At 39.2% G+C, this 26,831-nt stretch overlaps 2 protein-coding genes across 2 annotated transcripts; both read right to left on the reverse strand.

Annotated features, from left to right (window-relative positions):
• Window positions 1-32: 32 nt before the first annotated feature.
• LOC121857088 (WW domain-binding protein 11-like) lies at window positions 33-12,152 on the reverse strand. Its single transcript, XM_042352945.1, has 5 exons — window positions 11,969-12,152; window positions 6,999-7,124; window positions 4,030-5,608; window positions 2,530-2,618; window positions 33-643 (listed from the first exon to the last, which is right to left on the reverse strand). The coding sequence occupies exons 1-5, from the start codon at window positions 12,030-12,032 to the stop codon at window positions 540-542; spliced, it is 1,962 nt and encodes a 653-aa protein (XP_042208879.1). The 5' UTR covers window positions 12,033-12,152; the 3' UTR covers window positions 33-539.
• Window positions 12,153-14,147: 1,995 nt separating this feature from the next.
• LOC121857165 lies at window positions 14,148-22,141 on the reverse strand. Its single transcript, XM_042353063.1, has 5 exons — window positions 22,042-22,141; window positions 18,081-18,267; window positions 16,383-16,748; window positions 15,901-16,081; window positions 14,148-15,572 (listed from the first exon to the last, which is right to left on the reverse strand). The coding sequence occupies exons 3-5, from the start codon at window positions 16,445-16,447 to the stop codon at window positions 14,832-14,834; spliced, it is 987 nt and encodes a 328-aa protein (XP_042208997.1). The 5' UTR covers window positions 16,448-16,748; window positions 18,081-18,267; window positions 22,042-22,141; the 3' UTR covers window positions 14,148-14,831.
• Between the last annotated feature and the right edge of the window lie 4,690 nt (window positions 22,142-26,831).

Here is a 26,831-nt window from a genome sequence, read left to right on the forward strand (position 1 = left end):
TCGTGTGTAGATGATTGAATAAAATTTTAATATCTTTTAACTACTTAAAAGTCCAATAATTTTATTTTGGAAGTACAGCATGTTTACTGCCATATTACACATATGTTGTTAACCTACTACAGTATTCTTGAGTTAAATTTTCTACCTATGGTTAATCCATCATGGGGTTTACTTTAAAAGCCTCAATATCACCCCGAAATTAAAATTGTTGGACTTGATAACTGATAGCTCCAAACTATAAACAATTACTGACACCAATAACCTATCTTATGTTCATAGATAATGATTTTATTACTGTACATGATTATCAACTCAATATTTCATATGTGCTTACTGAAGCACATAACCAACATATGTCAATTAATATTTACTTCAGGCTTCATGTTAGGAGAATACATGTTAAAACCTATATGGGTGAATTGCATTTTGGCTGATGAACTTATTGCATGACTCACCTTGTCACAGGTGGGTACCGAGAACAAAAATCAGATTAAGTGACAGATTTACTAGAGATAAACTGCATACTATGAGGCACAGCTTTACAATAAACCCTCCATTTCCCTCATAAACTGTGAGTAAGCGTCATCTTTGGTAGGTTTTCGATCAGTCTCTTCAGCCTTGCCTCCTCCCATTTCTTTGATATCTGGAAAGAAATGCACCTCACTTTTAATATTTCAATTAATATTATTAAATAGAACTGATCAAATATTTTATTGGCAGTGGCTAAAGTACCGGTCACATCAGAATAGCCTGACAGGCTATTTTGCCGGTCCACTTTTTATGTAATAAAAGTAACAATATAATAGTATTTATTGTAGTATGCAAATAAAAACACGACATGAGAATATGCACACTTATAGTCCAAATAACATTCTTTGTATTTGCACACTTTTGTGTAAATAACACACACAGTATTTGTACATTCTAGTTAAAAACGTACGACCACCAGGTGGTACACTGTCCACTGAAGAATACCACTGGGTAGTGACGGGGTGGTTAAACTTTAAAATACCCCCAGGAGAATATGTGGATTTTTTTTTACTGGGATTAGCTCACCCTGGCTTTAGTGTGCAAATACAGAGTGCGTTATTTTCACTAATGTATGCAAATACTCACTTTGTAATAATAATAAATAAAATACATGAAAAAAATAGTGTTTCCATTTGGCAATTCTCATTACACATTGAACACAAGACAGAACAGGAGGTAGGTGAGAGGATACAAGAGGCAGATGGAGAAAGATGGCAAATCACATGAAGTGTATGTAAAAGCCATGCAAGTGAATTTAAGTATGCATAATGGATTAGTAAAGAGTATTTATATTGAATGTGGAGTTTATGGATTCAAATTGCATGCAAGTTGAGGGTAAAATGAAGTATACATGAAGTGTTTCTTGGAGTTTCAAAACATTACTGTAGTTTACTATACGTTCCTTAAACTTCTCTCTTTTTATGTATTTCTGTCCTGGTGTTTTCCTCTCCTTGAAGCTATATGTTTCTTTCTTCAACTTGAGCATTTAGAAATTAATTGAAGATAATGGAGGAATAGAGAGAAATGATAACACTAAAAAGATGATAATGATGATGTGGAAATGCCTTAAATATGGTTACATTAAAACAAAGAGTAGCAACATAAAATAAGTGAAGGGAGCCAATGGTTAAATTAACGCCTACGGTTGTTTGCAAGTTATAAGTACCATTGACTTCAAATTTATATAAAATAGTTTGCAAGCCGAATATCCATTTTTGTGGCAATCTCTAACCTCTGATCTCGGTTAACTTAACAAAAGGTAACAAATATAGAGCCCTTATTCATTTTTGTTTGCACAGTAAATATAAAGGTATGATCTTGCTGTACAATGGAAATCCTGTAATTTCATGTCCTGTCGCACAAAAATATCAAACAAATATAACATTATGACAAGTACAAAACAGTACTGTAACACATCAGTAATTATGTAATTCTAAGAGATGCAACAAATTTCCTCTCCTTTAATAACAGACACGGTGAATCTTACAAACACATATCATGGGAGGCTAAATTCAAGCTTTTTTTTTTCCACCTTATGGATTCCATGATATAATATGAGGGCACCACATAAACTACAGAATTTAAGAGTCAACCCAGGGCATCTGCCACATGAGCCTGACATCACACATCACAGATAGGTTGAGGTACTATATTTCCCCCCTTAGTATGCATATAATATTTATAAACCAGTTATAGCCTTTTACATTTAAGTTGGTGAGTACAAGGTTCTATAACTTGTACTAAAAACAGATCGTGCAAAATAATAAAAGGATACACTAAACTTCCTTTTGACAACTGAGCTCAAACCCTTCACTCTGCTGCACTCGACTGTAACTTTGAACACAACCATGAAGACGTAACTTGATGTACACCCTTTAACAATTATTCGGCACCCTTACGGAGTGATACAATATGACACGGGTGCCGAATAATTTTTTAGTGGGTGTACAACAGGAAGATACAACTTCGTTTTACCTACAGATGTTATATCAAACTCACCCGTCTGTGCTTTTCCCAATTTCTTTCTGTCCTCCCTCTTGACTCTCAGAGCAGTTGGCAAGAAGCGGGTTACATCTGCACTTAGATTTCTGTAAAAAAAATAAATAAATAAATAATGTAATAATAATAATAATAATAATGATTTAAAAAAATTCCTCTCATACATTATTGTACGTACAGTGAAACCTCCATATAACAGACTTCTCTCTCCATATACTCGGTGAGATGGGAGTTTCACATCTAAAGCACGTCGATATAATGGACTTTCATCACTATATACAGTAGTGATTAAATAGAGATTTCACAATACAGGTACTCCTCAACTTAGGACCACCCGGACATAAGACCGCTCCAGTCGTACCAAAATTTTTTCAAATTACGTATTTTCGAGTCCTGACGTTAGTGATTGAGCTGTACTGACAAAATTTTTGTTTGTAATTCCCTTTAAAATGGCTGGCAAGCTTAAAAGTGAGAGTTTTGTGGTGATGAGAAGAAAAAGAGACACCCATTTTAGATTTTCTATGTAGTATTTTCGCATTTTCGACTTACGACCTGGATTTGGGTCCCCTGTCGAAAGTCAGGGACTGCCTGTACCTACAACTAAATATAATGTGAAAAAAAAAGAGTGAAAGGAAAAGCCAATTAAATAAAAACAAGGCATCTTCTCTTAAGTTGCTAGAAGAAGTGAGGGACTGACTAAGTGTTGAGGCAAAGAGAATCTGAGCAAACCTGAAGATTACCGGTAGATCCACTTTAACCCTTTCAGTGCGGACATGCCTCATATGAGTCGGTCCACCATTGACAATTGACTACCCGTATGGACGTCCTACATACAAAACGGAAAACTATCATGTGTCAAAAATGTCGCACTGAGGGTAAACTTGAAATTCAGACCGCTTGCACTATACGAGTTAATACCAAAGACTGGACCAATGTGATTCTGCTTGTACAGTATCATCCTACTAGACAGTAAAATATTTATAAAAATTTCCAGTTGGATACGTGACTTTTAAAGGGGATTATTTAACCTCTGGGCTTTGCCAAATAGATTGTGAAATTTCCTTCAGGATAAAATGAGCTCTTCAACTTCTCGCCTTAAAATGGGAAAATTTGGAAATTAATATTAGTCCTTAACAGACATATCCTGCAATAGTTGTGTTCAAAACAAAAGCAAGAAGTGATCTCCATCTGCAAAGGTTTAAGTCTGGAGGTGCTGTCAACTAGAGTAAAAGTCAACATCTTAACACACACACATCACAAAAATAAAATAGCAAAATGCCTGAGGATGGAAAATGCCTCCTCTAACTGATGACAAAATAAATTAATATGTTGTATATACTAGAGCTACTGCAATTTGTTCCTTCTTATCATTTTTGTCAAGCTGTCTGTAAATTAATAGGAAAACCATTTAAAAAAAATAAGGTACCAGTTGAAAGGTTAGTCTCCGCAAAAGAAACCTTACTATAATTTCAACACATTTGAGGGTAGGTTTTGACTAACCTTATCTGTGGTTTGGCTTCAATTGTTGCGGAGTGTTTTTTGTCGTCTTCTCTGGGTCGAGCAATAAGTTGAGGGCCCGCAGACAACACATTAGGGTTGTGAACCGGAGGAAGACCACGTGGAGGCATACCTGGTGGTGGCATACCTGGTGGAACACCAGGCGGACGCATAGGTAGACGAGGAGGCATTGGTGGTGGCATGCGCATATTTGGTAGTCGTGGAGGCATACCCTGTGGTGGTGGCCCTGGTGGTGGACGGACTCCTGGTGGAGGTGGGAGATTGGTGCGCATTGGTGGAGGTGGACGGAACATAAGAGGTGGAGCTCCAGGGGGAGCACCTGGAGGACCTGTTGGAGGTACACCTGGAGGAATCACAGGTGGAATAACAGGAGGGACAACAGGTGGTACCCCTGGGATTGATACAAGAGGTAATGTGGGATGATTAACTGCAGCAACAATTGTGGTAGGCTGTACAGGTGTAGGTGTGACACCTGGTGGAATGAGTGGAACACTGGTTGGTGGGACAGACATTGTGGTGCCCGGTGGAGCAACAGGTAAAGTAACAAGTGGAACACCTGGTGGACCACTTCCTGGGCCTGCTGCCGGTGGAGGAGCAGAAGGCAGAAAAGTAGCTTGGGGTACACCCTGACTAGTAGGAATTGGCTGCTGTGAAGGAGTAGATGCACCAGGAGGCAGGACTATAGGAGCAACAGGTGGCACCCTAGCTTGTGGTGGTGGCATGTTGAGCAATGGTTGGGTTAGGGCGGGTCTTGGAGGTTCGTCGTCATACAGCTTATCTAATCGAGCCCTAAGATCAGCCTTGCGCTCCGCCTCCTTTTCACGGAAAAGTACTTCAGTTTCTCTCATGAAGTCATCTATGTCTTGACCTGACATCTGTAACAACTTGGTCTGTAAGCTGGTAAGACCTTTAGAACTGGTAACTGTAACTCTTGTGTCCTTTTCTTCATCTGAATCTTCTCCTTCCTCAAAACGAATTGTGCGACTGCGAGGCTGGTCTTTCTCCTTCTCTTCAGTTTCATCTTCTTCTTCCTTTTCTTCATCTTCCTCCTTCTCCTCTTTTTCTACAGCAGGAGCAGCAACAACTGGTTCTGTTTCCATTGGCTGTTCTTCATCCTCTTCATCATCACTAAGTTCTGGAGGCAGTGTAGGTGGACATCCTGGAGGTTTTTTAGGTTCAGCTGGTGGTGGTACATAAGCTGACATTTTTTTAAGAATACTATGAGATGGAACCATATGGGCATTTGGCACAGGCAAGGGAGCAATCTCTGGAGGTGGTGGTAGATCTGGCAATGATGCATCAGGCACTGGTGGCATATCAAGATTTGGTAGAGGAATTTCATCCACTGTAACAGCCTGAGCATGTCGAACCGACTCAAAATACTCAATTAGTGCTTGTCTTTTCTTCTCGTAGTCTCCTTCCATACGACGAATTTCAACCCAATATTCTGGATTCTCTCTCTCATACAATTTAAGGACTCGGTCTAGAGTCTCTCTGAGCTTCTTTCTCTTGTCCTTTAGTACCTTTTCACTGAGAGCTGGTGGCACCTCAACATTGTATTCTGAAATAACAAAGCGGCTTTAGGTGATTATCCTAGATAGCAAATAGTCTTCTCTTTTACTTCATCATATTTCTTATATACAAGAGAATATTTTATTATATTTTAATGTTTCTTTTTTTTTTACATTGCTAGAGACCAATGACATCACATTAAACAGAATGAGTTAACTCTCCAATGAACTAATATTCTCTTGAAGATAAAAAAAGACCTAAATTTGTTAAGAAGTTACAATGAAGATGACACTGTATCCAACACTTATATAATACACTATTTTCCAGACTTACAAACGTGTCCAATGCAATAAGTCAAGTAGTATGCTGGGTCTTATTTAGCACAATTTCAAAGACTTGGACTCCATAAGTTTATTCTTTGTGCAGGGTGTCTCATAAGTCACAATCATAGAGACAATACACTACAGTACTTCAGTAAGTTTTCAAATGTTTCACTATCTACTTTAAAACATATTGTACATAGATTCCATGTGAACACAATGCCTTTACTATCTGAAGTCACCTAAAATCTGTTGTCTACCAAGAACCATTGAAGAATCTGAATGTAACAATATTACCAAAGTTAAGGTATTGTGTTAACACAGAATCAACATGTGTTTTGAAATACTGTAGATGGTGAAACATTTCAAAATTTACTGAAATAATGTATTTTCCCTATGGTGCATGACTTATGATTATGAGACACCCTGCACAGGACCCAAATCTCCTTGCCCTCATAATATGCCAGCTCAGTCTTGAGCATCCAACTGAACAAACATATTTGTCTTCTGGAAGGAATTCAATATTGGCCAACCAAGATGGTTTGGGGCTTCAGTGATGTGGTGGATGGATGAAAAAACTCAGAATCCCCACACTGAAGTACCTTGTACAGAGTCTACAGAGGGGGGGAGGGGGGGGAGAGATTCCCTTATATGGGTGACACACCTTTATAATCTCAAATACTACAGACCACAACAGGAAGGTCTATGAGCCTCTGACTCACCTCAACAACAGGAATACTGTACTAATCTAGCAACCACATTCAAACTACTGTTCAGTACTTTGAACAGTGTCTTATGAAATTGTATTGACAACACTTCTAAGTCACCTTTAAGCAGCATTTGGAATGGCCATCCAAGCATTTTCATTATACAGTACTGTACGTTATTATATGTAGTGTTCAGTGTATCTGTTCCATGTCAAGCACACTAAGTTATTACTATACTGTACAATGATACTACGACTACATCTAGGCCTAAACCTGCCAAGGAAAGCAATCCCTACAGTTCTCTTGAGATGACAAAGAATGAAACATAGAACACAATTATTCATTTTTTTTAATACTAACAAAAAATATTCACAAATCAAAGTCAAAATAACTCTTACAAAGTACCACCTACCCATGCTGTCAATTTTTTCCATTTCCATAATAATTTGTGATGGATCTTTCCCCTTCAGGACTGCTGCTCGAACCATCTGCCGCTGCTTTTTATTTTTCTTCAGCTCTCTCTTTCTAGCCTCCTTACCTGAAAAATATTTTACATCCTTGTTAGGGAAATTATCTCTTAATTAAAGTGCAGAGTTAATTACACTTATTCATCTGTGAAGACTGAAGAGAACAGAACCAACTGCCACAACACACAGGCAGAACACAATGTTATCTCGATATATCTATCACTGTAAAAAAATTGTGCTTGGCATAAACTGTGGCTTAAAAAATCATGCAGTCCACAATTTAAAGATACTGACTGCTACTGTTACTGTACTGTCCATAGCTACTGACAATAATAATAAGTTGTATGAATGTATAGACTCACTGGAGTGGAACTATCTAGGCACACGTATTTCACTGATCCACATACCGTATACCACCTGTTCCAATGTACAGTGTGTAACAGCACCACCTTGGTACATGCCCACCAACCTTCCCTCAAAAATTACACAAAATCACAAATAAATTTCATATTACTGGGTACTAAAGTGAAGATGGCCAAGGATAGCTCTATATACGGCACAGTAATGTATTTTACTCAAATGTGTAGATCAGGTAGGAACATAAAGTGAAGTAACTTTACAGTAATGCATTCTTGAACATAATCACAGCTTAACCAGGAACTTTAAAAAGAAATCTATGGAAGATAAAATCTTTCTTAAATCAATAAAATCTCATACAGAGACAGGTACGTATTTGCTTTTTTTTTTTAAATATAGTACCTGTACTGTACTGTACTGTACTGTAATTTTGCATTTTTTTAACCCGAACGTTAACCTTCCCCCACCTGCTTTGATCTTGGGGATGCCATTTTCACAGGAACACTTCTCAGTGACTGTTACACATCCACAAACAACTAGACAAAGTTGTGGACAATAGTTCACTTCCCATAGTGAAAGTGAGTCACAGAATGAGTCCCAAATTATTTACCCTTACTGTCATCCAGTATGGTTGTGTTGCTTTATCTTGTTTGTGGTCAATGCTGCTTCAATTTGGGAGGGAGAAAACTCTCAACCTTGACTGTACATGAGTGTTCATGATGAAAAATTCGTAGACATGACAGTACAATATATTATGAACATTGCAAATCTTCGTTATTTTATGAGATTTTCTTGAGGTATGAAAGATACAGTGAAACCTTTAAAATTCGAACCTCAAAAATTCGGATACATCTAAAATTCAAATAGAATCTGATTAAAAATAAGTGCCAAAATTTTAGGTTTCAAATTTGAAAATATCGCCATAATAATTCAAGCTTTCAAATGCGATCATAATGCTGAGCACAACAAGCGCATCCAGGTGCCAAGACATGCTAGGTCATGCAATGTTTACCCTTCCGTGTCTCGTGGTGCTCCGTGGTTAACTTTGTTAATATTCAACTTTCACCCTTATAATGGCATCAAATAAGAGTTCACTTGATAGTTTAGCATGCAGTGTGGAAAAGAAGAAAATGTATGTTCCATGGGACCAATAAACAGTTCAAGCTCAGAAATTTGAGGTAAATATACAATCCTTACAGTATTTTTTAATATTCATGTTTTCCCTTTGTCAAATTATTATTTGATTTATAATTTATTTTAGCTTAACCATATAATTTCTAAAACATGTTCTAAAAGTTTTCACATACATGGCAACTCAACATCATCTTTAGAGTTGTGTACGTAGCAGAGGGTAGGTAGCCTACTCATCAGACCAACCCCACTACAGTGGGGTATGCTATAACGAACGGATCCTACTACGAATATTCCTATAACGAACGGTTTTACCTATAAAATTGAGAATGCTATAACGAATGCAACTCCTACAACGAACGCGGATGAATACCGGACTATTTCGCCTGGCGCATGAATATTGTTGTACCGCGACCCACAACAAGAGCGTCAGGCGCCATCTTTGTCTCATTGTGTAGCCAGTGCACCACTGTTATTGTTGAAATTTCGTCTTTTGATGTGGAAATTCGCGTTATTTGTATAACTATTTTGTTATACAAGTATACAATTGTAACAATGAGTCGTCCAAAGCGAGTGAGAAAGCTAATAACCCTTGAAACTAAGAAAGAAATTATAAAGAAACGTGAGAATGGAAGAAGCATTGCGAAACTTAGTGATGAATATGGGATGGCTAAATCGACTATATGTACGATTTTGAAGAATAAAGAGGAGTTAAAAACTGTGCAAGTGGCTAAGGGAATCTTTAGACTTAGCAAAGCAAGGTGTAATGTGATTGAAGAGATGGAAAATTTACTCTTAGTGTGGATAAAGGAGAAAGAAATGGCAGGTGGTAACATTAGTGAAGCTATAATTTGTGAGAAGGCTAAACAATTGTTTGAGGACCTTAAAGCCAAGACTCCCAGTGGAAGTGATAGTGATGTGCCAGTGTTTAGGGGTACCTGCATGCTGAATAACACTAAGGTAAGATAAAGTACCGTATTTTTTACATTTTCCACAGAATTTTTTCAGTGTTAAGCGGTTGTATTTGGGGGCCTGGAACGGATTAATCCTATAACGAACGAATGCTATAACGAACGAGATTCTGGAACCAATTACGTTCGTTATAGCATACCCCACTGTATAGTGTTTAGTTTTAGTTGAACAAATTTATTGACAAAGCTTGGAGTACAGTTTGCCTATTCTGAGTACTGTAATTCAGTCAGGTCTTAACACTGAGGGTGGAATCACTTCTCACTGTCACGCAGGACAGAGTTTCATACACAAAGACATGTGGGTGATGTCACCGTTCACTGCCATGCAGGACAGAGGTTCGTACACAAAGGAATGCATCATATTCATTAGTTGTATATATAGATCGGAGTCATGTGGGTGATGTCACTGTTCGCTGCCATGCAAGACAGAGGTTCATATACATTGGACATCATATTCTAATTGAAGACTAATCAGTGTGGGCTAGCAAATTTGGGATAAACAGCAAGAATGTCCCCAAGCACCCCCGATTCAATAAAGTGATTACAAAGTTCATGATACAATAAGCCAGGTGGCCTGAAGTCTTTGACAGTGTCACATTCAATAATATAGTGTTCAAGTGTATGAATTAAGGGTTTGTGCTTTAAAGGTTTATCACTATAGTGACAATGATTATACTGAATGGTAATTATTTACAACCAGGTCAATTTTGGAAGTATTATTGAAGATGTGTATTAAGCAATGTTGTACAGTAGTAAAACAAAATATTTTATCACTGCAGGCAGTGTGGAAAAGGGCGGGATAAAGAGGAGGGGAGGAGAGTAGTGACACGACAGATGCCAGCCTACCGATGTTTATTCCATTAATAATTCTATGATTTCATGATGTGTCTTATATTTAACAGCTTTTTTTTTTTACACACGTATATGATAGTACAGTAATTGCAATTTATAAGTACTGTACAATATTTTGTATAGAAACTATTTACATAGTATTCACCTAAAGGCTTTTAGTCACGTATTTAAAGTTTCATATTAGAATAAATGTTGTTGAATATAAATACAGTAATACTTTTAATTTATTATACCTATTGCTTATTGACAGTTTTTAGATATGTAAATAATTTTTGTAGCATGTTTTGATACAACAATTTGCTCTGACACTTCCATACATCTAATATTCGAATTTTCGAGGTTGCACTGTATTACTGTACAGTATCTGCAATAGAAAAACTTGCAATACTGTACTGAAAGAGAATACAGCACTGTACCCCTGTACACTGACCCCTGATGTGGTTCAGTGACCTGTGCCCGGGTGGGCAAATCCCCATAAAAAAAGTTCCTCCTAACACTATTTTACCGTGAGTGCACTCTAATTGGCTAAGTACTTTCTATTTAATATGATGGGGTGGTCCGCCCCCCCAGTACGGAAGTTAGGTAGGTTTCTTTGGTTAGTTAGGTCAAGTTCTATTAGGTTCTAGTAAGTCACCTCTTTTATAATAACCAAAATTGAACAACTCCTTCTGGTTAGGTATGTTTATAGCTACACAACGATAGACTCACGGCGAAATAAATGCCAAATACAACCAGCCACGGTCACATATTGTTCTCGCATTGTTTGCCAGCAATGGACGATTAGCTACTCAGAGCACACTCACGGTAAAATAGCGTTACGGATAACGTGTAGGTTAATGCTGCCAACAATTCTAGCAAGAACACACTGTTTCCAGCATAATATTTGTTGTTAATTGCTAGTGAGTGTTCTCTTTTGGGGAAGTGTTTCTTTTTATATAGTTTATACAATAATACCGTCGGCGAGCCATGGGAGGGGGAGTGCGTAGTGCGCGGGTCGTCTGAATCACATTACCATGCTATATAATACAGGACCCAACTCTGAAAAAATAGCATTTTCCCAATAGGGGAATATGTTATGTTAGGTTAAATAATAATAAGTTAAATACTGACAACATTATATAACCACTTAGGGAGGGGGGGGGTCGAGAGGGGGGCGAAGCCGCCCCCCGTTAGGGAATTAGGTGAGGTTTCATTAGGTTAGGTAAAATAAGGAAAATATTAGTTTTTTGTTTTTCCCCAGAAAAAAAAATATCTTCAATAAAAAAGGCAGCCAAACTCATACAGGAAAATAGTTTTTGCTGGCGAAATCGTTCGCAGCACTTAAGTAAACGTTTAACAGGGTTAGTAGCAACTTAGCTAGTCATGGCAAAATATCCACTGCTATTCTTATTTAGTATCATGTAAATAACGTCTCCAGAAATTTTGGTGCAATTCCAGAAACTCGTTCTAGTGCAAACCGCCTCATTCACCATTACCTAAAATGACTTGGTTAAGTACCCGAGACTGAGCTTAAGTTAAAAATAATTGGTGGAAGGTGAGCATAGCCTGGGCCTCAACTACTGGTGTGAGTATAAGTACAATACAGTACTAGGGTCAATACTCACGGGCCTGGTCAGTTGGGTTCATGTATTTACCACTCTTGGTGGTATTTATACTGCGTCTCCCCATGGCTGCTGTCCTGTAAGTGTCAACACATAAAACGGTATAATATTAAGTGAAGAAGGCAATGTTCTCAGTAAACAAAATACTGTCGTGTTTGTGTTGTTGACTCCCACAATGCATCACTCCTGCTCGCTCTACAGTGGCTGGCCAGCACTCTGCCCTCTTTCCCTTTTTTACATAAAAAATTATAAATTAAAGTTTTATACATTAAGTTCACAAACTTAATAATTTATAAAAATTGTGGCTAAACACACGTCCATCAACTCTGACTAAAGACATGAGAAGTGGAAAACCAGGTAGACCCCGGTCCGACTAAGTACCCAAATGTAGCCGCAATGAAGTCAAATAATGGTCCTACATGAATAAATCGGGCTGTGAATCACTTCTCGATTATTAGTTGGTGTCATAAAGTCACAAAAAATTGGTAAACTTAATTTAATCTGAGTTGTGTTGTGTTAGGTTAGGTTAGGTACATGCACTCGATCTATTAACTCAGATTAAATTAAGTTACCAATTTTTTGTGACTTAGTGACACCAAATACTAGTCGAGAAGCGATTGGCAGTCCGATTTATTCATGTAGGACCATTATTTGACTTCATTGCGGCTACATTTGGGTACATTTGGGTAATTAGTCGGACCCGGTAGACCCTGCTGCCATATGGCATCAAGAAAATTGTAACCAAGTCCCGGATTTCTAATCTGACTTCCTGGCTCCGGCCTCATTTAACACATGGCACGGGTGATGAGGACATCTCGGCGATCTCTTTCTCTGACAAAAATGTAGTCAATGAGATACCAGTGTTTGGATCGTGGGTGTTGCCACGAACCCTTGAACTTGTCGGCCTGACTAAACAAAGTATTGGTGATAGTGAAGTTGTGTGTAGCACACTTGCTGAGGAGTAGTAGGCCCTTGGGATTACACTTGCCTATCCCATTTCTCCCTATGGTTCCCTGCCAAATGTTAGCATCTCTGCCAGCTCTGGCATTGAAGTCGCCAAGGAGCACAACCTTTTTCTTCTCTGGGGATAGAGGTTAGCACACTGTCGAGGTCGGCGTAAAAGTCCTCCTTGATGTCATCCTCTGCATCCAGTGTTGGGGCGTATGCACTGATGAAGAAGGCATGACGTGAGTGATTCAGTGGGACTCGAAGCGTCATGAGACTGTGTTGGTCCCAATAGGCATTTCAGTTAGCCTGTGTAGGATGCGTTGGCGGATGGCAAAACAAACTCCATAAATGCGGTTTCTCTCCACAGCAGGCTTACCCAGTATTTGCCAACAGTGCGTGACAGACGTAACCGATCGCCCGGGCGGCTAGCGAGCCGATCTTTTGGTGAAGAGGATAAATGAAAAGGAAAAGTAATCAGAGACGTGACAGATCGCCCAAGCGGCTAACGAGCCGATCAGTGGCGAAGAGGATAAAAGTAAAAGTAAGCAGTGCTTGCACCTTAACACTAACGTAATGCTGCCACACTAGACGCATTTCACCACCGTGTGTGACTACACACACACACCCTACTGCATCACACCCTCGTACACGACATTCTAGTATACAGCACATTCTGAACACAAACCTTTACCACGTAGGCCAATGTGTGTTTATAGGAGAGTTGCCATCAAGGTTAGGGGATTTGTAATGTATCAGTTGTTGTGGGAACCGTTTGACAAGGAGCTAATGCCAATGGACCTCATGCAGGTATTCCGGAAACAAAAGACAGCCACTTCCGGAGATCTATTGTTGATGTTGACGGGATTTGTGCGTCAGGTAAAAAAAAAATAATAATAATAGTGTCAGATGAATAAATAATTTATGGTGCGCGAGTCAGCTTTGTAATGAGGACAGAGAGGATTTTTAGAGTTGTAACTTGTAATGATATTGGTTGAGAGGATAATGTGTCTGCAATGATGTATAATGTAATCGGTGATGCTTCAGTATACGGTTTAATTGGGTTGAGATGTTAAGTCTGTAAATCAACAAATCAACCCACTCAATATATATATATATATATATATATATATATATATATATATATATATATATATATATATATATATATATATTTGTTTACATTCTTTGTACAAATGACCACAATACCTTCAGGAGGAAAATAAAAATGACCCACATTTCTCTTATGTTTACTGATGAGCTGTCACACAGGTCGAGTACATCTTTCCTGTGTACTGTGTAAAAGACTTCGAAACCAACTAGCATGTGAAAATAGTTACTTTATTACAATAAAAAACAGAAATAGTACGAGTTATTAATTTTAGTCATGGATGAAATAAAATGAATAAATGGAGTTTAGACTTATTCCATTACAATCGAAAACTGTTTATTTTGAGCTATTAATTAGCCATATAGATGAAATTAAAATTGGGTAAATAGTTATGACTAAAACATCATTCCGTATTATTAAATGATAAAAGAAATTAACTATATCTTAAGAATAATATATAAACTTGAAATAACCCACAAGGCAGTTAATGAATCATCTCGGTTAAACAAGTTACAGAAAATCAGTAAGATATGTCACGTAATAATATATAAACACTGAAGTAATAATACGGTATATTTGATCATGGTGTGCGAGAAAGTAAACACACATGCTTTACTTAGTAATAAAAAAATATATAAAAACAATCTATTAACACTTAATAAAATTTTAAAACCTACTTTCATGAGATTCACTTTGATTGTTGACATTAAACTAAAGACTATATATGGCGTTCTCTCCACATATGATTTCTTACTAATTCTTCAAAACTAAATATAAATGTCTGGGGTCTTCTGTCCTGTCGTGTAACTGTCAGTTGTCTTTACTAATTTTGTCAATGGCATCGTTTAGTCGTGTGAGCTGCAGCACAAGGTCTTGGTCAGAGAGGAGGCGAGCAGCTGTTGCCAGGGTGAAGCGCAGGTCCTCTGTGCTCCTATTCGTCCCTGCTGCTACTGCTGTTATGGCTGCTTCTATGTAGTCCTCTCGTGGCGTCTCCGCCAGGAAGTAGTTAAGAGGAGCTTTAACATGATTAGGGCGACCACCCACTTGGTGGAAAAATGTGACAGAAGTTCTATGACAGTCACGGATTGGAAAATAGAGACCACACGTGAGTTGTCCAGATGGTTCCCGCGCCACCAGCGACTTGAAGGGGTAGGCCAGATTACGACGCTCAGCCACGTCTATACCGGAGAGGAAAGGTCGAGCCACATGGATAAGGCTGATGTGCTGGTGAGCTGGTTGACTCTCCCTCTGTTCTGTTACCTGCCAAGCCACGAAGGATGGGTTGCTGGACCAGAAACGGTAATGATACGTTCGTTCTACTTGAGCTCGTGCTGTACTACCCTTGATGGCGCCGGACTGGGGTGCCAGACCATCTTCCATTACGGTGATGGGCTCGCCTATGTGGTAGCCGGGGTCAAGCAGCATCACTCCTGCACGACTACATACACGAATCCTGATACATAACAACACATGTTCTTTCTCGCAGGTGACAGGAGGAGTGTCCCCCTTACAGTACCACTCCACGTTATCAATCTCTTCCTCACATGATACCTGTCAATGTACAAAACACAAATTGTTTATTTTCGTTTTCTAAAATATATCAATATCATGCTTGCATATCATATCGAAACCTGCTGTTAGCCCTTCACATAATATAACACACACACACACACACACACACACACACACACACACACACACAAACCGCATAACAAGTAACATAACATTCTCTGGTTTACTTTTCTTATTTAACTAATCCAAACTAGAGGTGGTCATGCCGAGGGAAGAAGTCCACTCAACTTACTAAAAAGAGGCGTTGTTTTTTCACACTTTACAGTATATCAATGAATCATGTGTATAATGTGTATGTTTCACTGACCTTGTAGATGGCGTCCTTGAGGCCAGGATAGTGAGGCTCGAGGACAGAGAGTCTCGTGTCGAGAAGGCAGGATAGGCCAACACAAGTGTGGCGCCCAGGCAATAGAGGTGGGTCATAGTCACGATAGAAGTCCTCCAGGGCAGCACACCCCCTTCTTGATGAAACGTACTCTTCACTGAACCTGTTGACAACACACCCAAGGTTATCAACCACCGTGTTCAAACGTCAAGTCATCCACAACAAGGCCCAAATGGTATATTTCTAATAAATAAACACGAGTTCAGGAAAACATTTAAAACCCCGCTTTGTATAATATAAAGATAAGATACTATAGAATAAAATAATATATTGCAATAAGATAGTACGTGAGAAAACCAAATAATATAATACAGAATAACATATCAATTAATAATACAGAATAAAATCCCAATTACTTTTTTACAGTATGATATAACATGAAATAATTTAAGAACAATACTCACACAATGAAGTTTGATACAGTGTCGTAACAGTGTGAGCCGACGATGTGTTGTAGGTGTTGGGTCATCTGGCCATGAAACTTTTCATACTGGTCAAGGCTCACCAGGTTTAGCTCGGGTCGCTCACACCCCCACTTAGGCAAGGGTAGAGCACGCTCCAGCGGCCACTCATCCTCGCCCCAGTCGCTGTCATCCCCACTTGTATCATCGCTGGTCAGAGAGGCGTCTAAAGTAGCTCGCTCCCCTAAACTGACTTCAGAGGAGCCCCCACCACTGTGGTAGCCTGAGGACAACGACAACCACTCCTTGGCCGTCGCCTCCACACTCTCCTGTGTAGCCTCCACATCTCCTCCGTCAGAGTAACAATCACTGTGAAACAAAAGAACAAGTTCATATTGAATTACTCATGCAGTGTCTACATATATTTGAGTAAGAAATACTTGGTGTAACTTAGACCCAAGTGTCCTTCCAATTTTTTCCTGGGAAGGCTGTAATTCGTCAAATCCAGTTACTTTTCTTTTATAAGGTTAAATGCCAAAGCAATGGGACCTTGAAAGGTAATCTCAATTTTACCATATGTAACTATTATTTTATAAAAACAATGGTAAAAAGATATTCAGTGAATTTGCTGATACTGGCGTCAAGACTCGAGTGACCTGTTCTCAGCTCCTCGCAGACGACATTTTGGAAGAGGCGATTCAGCCTGTGACTCCAGTTCTACATTTAATACAATTATATGACATGCGGCTGTGGTGGTGGCAGACGAGGCAGTTATCAAACACTGGGTTCTGCGCCTGACCTTTCCTTGCCCGGTTTAAATTCTTGTCAAATTTAACTCGTCTCCGATTCGATAACATAAGGTGGTACAAAATGATTTTTTGTAGATTTTACCTTGCCCTCTGGCAGTTGATTCCCTTCTGACATCAAATATATCTTCACACACACCACACTATCGCACACTCTGCTCGATGTTTTGAAAGTTGCCATCGTGACGATCCCTTGATCTTCTGTACGAGTGTTGATAGATTTGCTTCTTTAACCTCTCTTCGTAACTAAAGTCCTCAAGGAACGAACAAGAATAGTAACCCATCATTAGACATTTTCTACCACCACAATGTCTTAATTAAACATGGTGCCCAAGCCTAATTTGCGTGTTCCAGATGAGGTACGTGCTCCAAATTCATTCTTCCAGTCTTACGAACGTTCTCCTTATGTTGCATTCGTCTATTACTTCACTACTTCCCGCCACAGTATTGTGGTTCTAAATTATATTTTTTTTACGTCAGTAATCATCATCCTCGTAAAACTCAATACGCATCCTAGAACACATTTAAATTAATATTGCCTTGTCTTGTTTAATATTCTCGGGCCTAAAGCTTAATTATTTATTATTCATCCCTCCCATAAGTTCCTCAGCCACGCCATACATTAAATTATCATTCCTCTCACACCAAGTAGGCCTACTTGCTGCGTTGTGACTTGTACAAAATCATCCTCCCAGGCATTCTCCTTAATTACGATTTGACTTATTTACCTCACTATTTAATACATTTTTTTTTCAATGCCCACCTTTATATGCACACATATTTCCTCATTCATTTCAAGAAATAATAGGTGTTTATTACTAATGAGGGATAACACATCTATGACCACCGTGTGTGTGTGAGAGGGGGCGGCAGGATGCTGTATGGTTCGTCTCACCTGGAGGTAATGTAGGAGTGTGTGAGAGAGGGGGAGGCAGGGTCTAGCGTGGTCCACAAGTGTGCCCGTGGGAGTCAACTGGGCCAGGTTATGCCAAGCCTCGCCCAGCGGTCAAGATGGGGGGCGGCCGTCACCTCCTCCAGCTCCCCCCCGCCCCCCCAATGGCTGCTCTCTGCACCTCTGTTGGCTGAAACACAAGACAAAAGCACTTTAGTCTTTATGCTGAACATTCGAGGCTTCTACCTGCACCCGTGTGTATATATATATATATATATATATATATATATATATATATATATATATATATATATATATATATATATATACACACACACACATAATATAATCGTACATACACACTCGGTGTGTATGTACGATTATATTATTTACATGGACACATACATACAAGGCATTTTATTTTTTTTCTGATGACACCAAGTTAGGGTGTAGAGTAAGGCACCAAGACACAGAGTAAGAATAAAGACCGAGCAATGTAATGGACCCTGTTTCATAAACAGAATGATTATATAAATGGGTAATTACATATTGATTTATATACATAATCATCCCCCTGTAACTTTCCACTGGCGATGATGAGTCATCTTGATGGAATCTGATCGGCACCTTTCCTTATAAGGTGTGGCCAGAGACAGCTAAGGTGAGCATTGAAAGGGCCGGGCGACCAGGGCACTGACGCCCTGAGGCCTCACTCTCCCTCAACGCCTCACATAGGAAGGACGTCTTTAAGCAGGTCTATTTACATAGCCTCCGTCCTTCTCTTAACACTCATAGTTACAGTGATAAGTTACGGTTGATTTACACTTTGGAATTGTCTTAGTTGTTCCTGAATAAATGGATAACAGACAACTTGGGTTTTGCTACTAATACCCAATAAAATATAAACGTTCCAGCCTAGTTAACTTCGACAGAACCTACAGTTAACAGGCTTTGACAAAAGTAAGGCACCAAGATACAGAGTAAAGTAAGGCACCAAGATACAGTGTAGAGTAAGGCACCAAGATACAGTGTAGAGTAAGGCACCAAGATACAGTGTACAGTAGAGTAAGGCACCAAGATACAGAGTAAAGTAAGGCACCACGATACAGTGTAGAGTAAGGCACCAAGATACAGAGTAAAGTAAGGCACCAAGATACAGTGTACAGTAGAGTAAGGCACCAAGATACAGTGTAGAGTAAGGCACCAAGATACAGTAGGTAGAGTAAGGCACCAAGATACAGTGTACAGTAGAGTAAGGCACCAAGATACAGAGTAAAGTAAGGCACCAGATACAGTGTAGAGTAAGGCACCAAGATACAGAGTAAAGTAAGGCACCAAGATACAGTGTACAGTAGAGTAAGGCACCAAGATACAGAGTAAAGGCACCACGATACCAAGATACAGAGTAAAGTAAGGCACCAAGATACAGTGTACAGTAGAGTAAGCACCAAGATACAGAGTAAGTAAGGCACCAAGATACAGTGTACAGTAGAGTAAGGCACCAAGATACAGAGTAAGTAAGGCACCAGATACAGTGTAGAGTAAGGCACCAAGATACAGGTAGAGTAAGGCACCAAGATACAGTAAGCACCAAGATACAGTGTAGAGTAAGGCACCAAGATACAGTGCAAGGCACCAAATACAGGTAGAGTAGATACAGTGTAGAGGCACCAAGATACCAAGATACAGTGTACAGTAGAGTAAGGCACCAAGATACAGTGTAGAGTAAGGCACCAAGATACAGTGTAGAGTAAGGCACCAAGATACAGGGTAGAGTAAGGCACCAAGATACAGTGTAGAGTAAGGCACCAAGATACAGTGTAGAGTAAGGCACCAAGATAGTGTAGAGTAAGGCACCAAGATAGTGTAGAGTAAGGCACCAAGATAGTGTAGAGTAAGGCACCAAGATACAGTGTAGAGTAAGGCACCAAGATACAGTGTAGAGTAAGGCACCAAGATACAGTGTAGAGTAAGGCACCAAGATACAGTGTAGAGTAAGGCACCAAGATAGTGTAGAGTAAAAGTAATGCATTAAAACACAGTGTAGAGTGAGGCACCAAACACAGTATCGATCACCAGTAGCAACAAAGTATGTCACGGTCACTCACTACCGCGTTCGTTTCTCTGCACCATTATTATCTTATTTTCTATCAATACTATTTAAGTAAGTACGTAAGAAATTAGGTAAGGAAATAAGCAAGTATTATTGACTAAGGTGACAAATAGCGGAGGGGGGAAAGCAAGTTCGCTGGGACAAAACGGTTAAAGTATTACAGTATGCCAACACCCATTCACTCACATACACGCGGTAAAATCGTCACATATGTTTACCTTGATTCAACATGTATATAGACAATGCAAGTATACAATATGCATACAGTACAGGTATGCAATTTACCTAGACAGTGCCGGTTTATGGAAGATTTATACTGGTTCTCTGTACCAGTGATGGTGGGACACCACTGGCCATGAGAGAAAAGTTTGGTTATATAGTGTAATTAATGGCCTCCACGAAACAAAACAAAAAAAGGTTAAACTTTTTAGCAGTACGTATTGTCAATAAAAATCTTGTTAAAAATATAGACATGGAAAGTATTGCGACAACATACGCACATTTTTAGTCACGAAAGAAATTGTTTTAGGCAGGATAAAAGATGTTTTTCATTGTCTGTTGCCGAGTTTTATTTCATGAATAAACTCGCAGGAAACTTACTAATCCTTAATCAATTACTTGCAGGATATTATTTACTCCCCAATCAGTTCTTATCTTGAAATTAGATGAATGTAATGTCTCACGCTTTACTTAGTTTTTTGTGTGTGCAGATTCTGTCTTCTTTATATGTTTGTTTTATATTCAATTGTATTTTGTTTCACTTATTTGAATTAAGTTTTTAATTCACATTCTTATAGTTTTTATCGTAAAATATGTGAACTCATTCTTATGAGTAATAAGCAAATGTAGATCATGCTGTAGACGGAGTATTACATCTCTGTAAGTTGTCGAAATAATAGCATATAATGGTTTATCTAATTGATTGCAGCAAAAACTGTCTGAAGCAATTATATGCCCATCGTAGAGTTAATGTTGCCAGTGATGCATATTTTTTTTTCATGTTGCCAGAGGCGCCATGCTGACTCATCCTACCGCCGTGAATTACCCCTCCTGCCTCCCGGATAACAAAAGGATCATCCCGGACACACGATTCATTCATTTGTTTTGAGAAATGGGACGTTTTGGCATATTACTGTACATCTCGCGAATGTATTATTATTATTATTTATTAGGCAAGAGAGGCTCTCGGTAATAGAGGGGGAAATGTCAGCTGTGATGAGTCATCTTTTTCCCTTCACTCACCTTATTACCTTATTATATTATCACTACTTCATTACCTTCCACCATCTAGTATCTTAGTGTGTTTATAAACGTGAATATTGACAGATCAGAGTTCTTATTGTCGTAATCAGCAGTATCCGGACATCCCTATATGTACTTCACATAGTACCAAGTTAGGAAATATCATAAATGTATATAGTTTCGTTTACAAGTCCTGTGAAAAATATTTAATGGGTTCAGCTGGTAGACATGTGTAGGTAATCCATAGCAGTCACGTGACAGGACGCCGCTGCCACACACCAGCAAGTGTCCTGCCGGCGCCTCGTTATCGCAACACACACTTTTCTCATGCACTGTATATTACACCTTCAGACAGGTAAGTAATTCTATTTGACTAAAAAATGTATCAATTCCCGGAGCAGAAAAATTACCGTATCTGGCCATGGTATATCACATGCTCTAACGATTTATGCAGATACTGGTAACGTAGTTACGTGCTCGTAACCTCATCATCATTATAAAACACAAAAACAGGTCTTCGGATGCTTGGAGGCCATTATATAACCTAATTTTCAACAGAGACTCGAGCTAAAACTGAATGGTGATAGAGAAACAAACACACGTACTCACCCATACAAGGGTTTGCCACCACTGGCGATGATTTGTGCTCCACTCCTCTTCCTCCTGGAGACGCAGGCGCTCTGCTGGCAAGCTGGACGCCTGCGCGAATATATCCCTCAGCGCTTACCCAGGAGGTTAACCACGCGCTTATTTTCGACAGTTTTTCCTACCTCCTCTTCCCATGGGTATTTTGTATGTTATATTCAGATAGTTTATTACAACAAATAAAGGTATGACTGTATTTAAATATACATTATAAGCAGCCTATACTGCCTTAGCTTAGTTATGACCACAAATATACCTAAACACAAGTCAACCTATTTATTTTGTCCTAGCGACTATTTAATAGATAGATGGGAGCCGTTGTGATATTATAATACGAAAATCAATTACTGCCTCAAATCATGATTATAACAAAAAAAATATGCATTTGTATCGAAAATTGAAAAATCAAACATACATCTTCATTGTTAATAAGGTGTGGTTTATTTTTCTTCCTCATTAACATTTATAAATAGCTTCCTTACGGCGCAGTTTTCTTGGCAATATAAAAATAGCGCATAGCCAGCCGCCTCAGCCACCAGGGAACACCTGCCAAATTCGCATACAGTATATGTATTTAGGAAAGCAGTATTAATGAATGTAAATATTGTATACCGGTAAAGGTTGTAGTAACAGAGATGTTGTCAAAGACGATTGACAGCTGCTGATCGTAACGATAATGTATGAATTTCGGGTTTCATTGTTGTTGCTCTGGATAATTCTGTCAGTGTTATTATTGCTGTTGGTGTTGTAGTTTTGACCGTCAGTGTTGTTGTTGTTGTTGTTGTTGTGCTGGTCGTGGTGTTCTACATCACATCTTCGTCATTATAGCTTCTCTCGACTTTTCATTGTTATTTTACGTATTTTTTCTGTACTTTTAAAAATAATTTTAATCGTATTTTTCCCATTTGTTTTTCTTATTTACCTTATCAATATTTCGTTAATGATGAATTATTTACCCATAGATAATGCATTGTCTAATCTGTAGTAACCTCTAATGGTAGACCCTGCTGCCATATGGCATCACAAAAATTGTGACCAAGTCCCAGGTTACTGATCTGACTTTCTGTCCCATTTACACATAATTGCAGGGTTTCAATTGTTTCTCTTACCTTAACAACACAACGTGCATATATCGTTTCTCACTAGTGATTTTTTCTTTTTCTTTTTTTTTATATTTATGGGCCTTTAATAATAATAATAATAATAATAATAATAATAATAATAATAATAATAATAATAATAATAATAATAATAATTTTATTATTATTTTTATTATTATTATTATTATTATTATTATTATTATTATTATTATTATTATTATTATTATTATTATTATTATTATTATTATTTTTATTATTATTATTATTATTTTTGCCCCCAGGCCCTGGTGTGGGTTTGACCGGAGCCCTCGTGGCCTAATCCCGTAAAAAAAAAAAGATGATTAACTTCCATTGTATAAAGTTTTATTAGCCTTTCTCGATCCTAACAGCAACAATCTATTCGATCACCTGATACCGTAGCTTATTTAACCTAATGATTAAACACCTGTGAACACTAACCTACCTAATCTTATCCAATCTAACGCTAACCCCACCTTGTCTAATCTAACCTAACCGAACCTATTCAAATTTAACCTAATCTAACATGATCTAACTTTATCTAACCTAGCCTAACGTAACCTATCTTAACCTGATCTAATCTAACGCTAACCTAACGTAATCTAACCTAACCTAACGTAATCTAACCTAACCTAACTTAACCTAACCTAATCTATCCTGACCTAACCTTACCTAAGGCCTCAAAATGTATTTTAATCGTCAGGTGAGATAAAATGGGAGGTCTAATCTTCAAGTGTTCCTACTCGAGACAGTTCTATGTAATAATGTTGGCGGGGGCTACATGGACAAAGATAAGGCAAATATACTGATTAACATATGAAGATAGAACGTTAACTTTGGTCTACCCTACCTTCACACACACACACACACACACACACACACACACATGTGAAAACTTTGTTTTTTAATGGGCATTTGCTAGTATTCATCAGTCAATTGATCCACAACAATTTGGCAATATGAGGACCTCCTCTACATCACACTGCTTAGTTAGTTTCCTGGATTTTCTGCACAAAAATCTGGAGAAACGTAAGACATCATTGGCCATTGCCCTTGTTGACTTCAGAAAGGCTTTTGACCTTGTTCGATCACTGCACTGCTATCAACAAGGCCATTGCACTAGGGCTGCCCTCCAACCTGGTCTCATGGCTCACTGATTTCCTGAGTGAGCGTCGTCAGGCAGTGAAGTACCAGAGTTCTGTCAGGCCAAGATGGGACCACTGTGCTTCCTAATCCTGATTAACGACGCTCTATCTGACACTCCTCACAGATGGAAGTACATGGATGACTGCACTGTGGGGGTTTCAGTGGACAACACCTTACCAGACTACTCATCGCTACAAGGCACCCTGGACAGGCTACAGGCATGGACTACAGAGAACAAGGTCACCGTCAATCACACCAAAACCGTAGTCATGTACATCAACACCACCACCACCACTCCAGTTCAAGCTCCAGCAGTTACAGTGGGTGCCCATCCTCTCCAGTTAGTGCAGTCTGTCAAACTCCTGGGTGTAACTATAGACCACAAACTGGACTGGAAGGCCCATGTAAACAACACATCCAAGGCAGCCTCGCACCTACTGTACATGCTACGACGACTCAGGTCACATGGAGCACCCACTCCAGAGCTGAGGACTATCTACAACGCATTTATACTCCCAAAATTAACATATGCGTCACCAGCCTGGTCGTCTTCTCTCAACTCTACCCAACTACGTCAGCTAGAGAAGGTACAGAAGAGGGCCTGCAGAATCATGCTCGGCACAGACTACTCTGGCTACAACAACTCTCTCTCCACCCTGGAAATGCCATCCCTCAATGACCTACATCACCAAACACTAGCAGGGTTCGGCAGAGGACTACTGCACCATCGTCGTCATCGCCACCTACTACCACCTGCAGTACCCCGCCCACCTCGCGGAGTCCGCCACTAGAACAAAACTCAGCCCATAAGAGACCGCACTGATAGATATAAGAATAGCACCATCCCATCTATTGCTAAAATAATAAATAGCTCCTGATTTATGTACTGTACAGCCCTGTAAATGTATTGAAGGTATATTACTATGTCTAAATCACATGTAAGTTTGTATATTTTCAGCCACCGGCTGCAACTCTATTAATAAACCGTTTATTATTATTATTATTATTATTACTATTATTATTTACACGAAGACAGATAGAAAGGCACATACACCAGGGCAAACAGGGAGACAGAAAGCCACACATACACACAAATATTGTATAGACAGACATAAAGCCACACAACACACACACGAATAGACGCAGGAATGGCCCTTAGATCTGACATGCCAAGAAACTACAAATATATTTTGTATCCTGTCTCTTTACCTTTAAGTTGTAAATGTAGGTCATAATTTACTTTTATCCTCTTCACCACTGATCGGCTCGTTAGCCGCTTGGGCGATCGGTCACGTCTTTGTTACACACTGTTGGCAAGTACTGGGCATGCATCGGCTCCTGAATGTACCTGTACCCGCTCCAGTGTTGGTCAAGTCTTGTCTTGAAAGAGCTCACACTCGGTGCCGTCACAACACTTTCTGGTAGATTGTTCCAAGAGTTTACAACTCTCACTTCGAAAACGTTTGCCCTCACAGTTTTCTGGACTTGCGGCTTCTTCAATCTTGAGCTGTGACCCCTTGTGGGGCGAGCGTCCGCCAGCTCCAAGTAAGGACACATGCTTCCAAGTATATACAGGTAAAATAGGCTAGGATGTCTAATCTTCAGGTGAGATAAGCTGGGATGTCTAATCTGTAAAGCCGAGGTTTTGTGGTTACTGTATTGTAGAGGTTTGGGAGGTAGGTTCACGGTCACCCCTTTCCCTCCTTTCTCTTACAAGACCAAAATAATATCATCCCTCCCTTCCTTCCTTGATATTCAGAGTGAGGGTAAATGGTGAGAAGGTTGTAGGGTGAGAGGGGGTAGAGCGTGAGAAGAGTGAGAGGGTAGAGCGGTGAGAAGAGTGAGAGGGAGAGGGGGGGAGGGGCGATGGGTGAGGTTAAGAGTGAGAACGGTGAGGGGTGAGGGTGAGAGGGATGAGGGGTAGAGAGATGAAGGGTGAGAGGGGTAAAGGGTGAGAGGGGTGAGGGCGAGAGGGATGAGGGGTAGAGAGAGAAAGAGGTGGGGGTGAAAAGTGAGATTACGTGTCTGGTGAGAGTACATGACTGGTAAGCATAAGTTCAAAAACAAAGATAACATTATAACTACAGTGATTGTGTAACTAAATAATAGATACGTTTGTATAATACCACTTAGGAGTCAATATCAACGTAGGTACTCTGCACATTATTTGTATACCTGCACTCTGGGACTACTGTAGGTATACATTGTATACCTGAACTATCTATGTATATTTGTACACCTCCTTGTATATACATGCTGAATGAGTGTTAACTTGTATGGCGATTTTACTGAATAAATATCTATGTTTATCTTCTCCAGACATTATCCATATAGGGTAAAGGTGACTCATCCTTCACCCTGCTGGTACCTTACAGACCCAGCCCACCTCACCAGTCACCAAGAGACAAGCTTAATGATATACTGACTTAGTTTTAAATTTTGATTGTCTTCACACCGGCTTGAAATAGAAGCGATATCGGCTCACGTGAA

The sequence above is a fragment of the Homarus americanus genome, unplaced genomic scaffold (genome assembly GCF_018991925.1).
Source record: "Homarus americanus isolate GMGI-L3 unplaced genomic scaffold, GMGI_Hamer_2.0 scaffold20465, whole genome shotgun sequence".
Lineage (NCBI taxonomy): Eukaryota > Metazoa > Arthropoda > Malacostraca > Decapoda > Nephropidae > Homarus > Homarus americanus.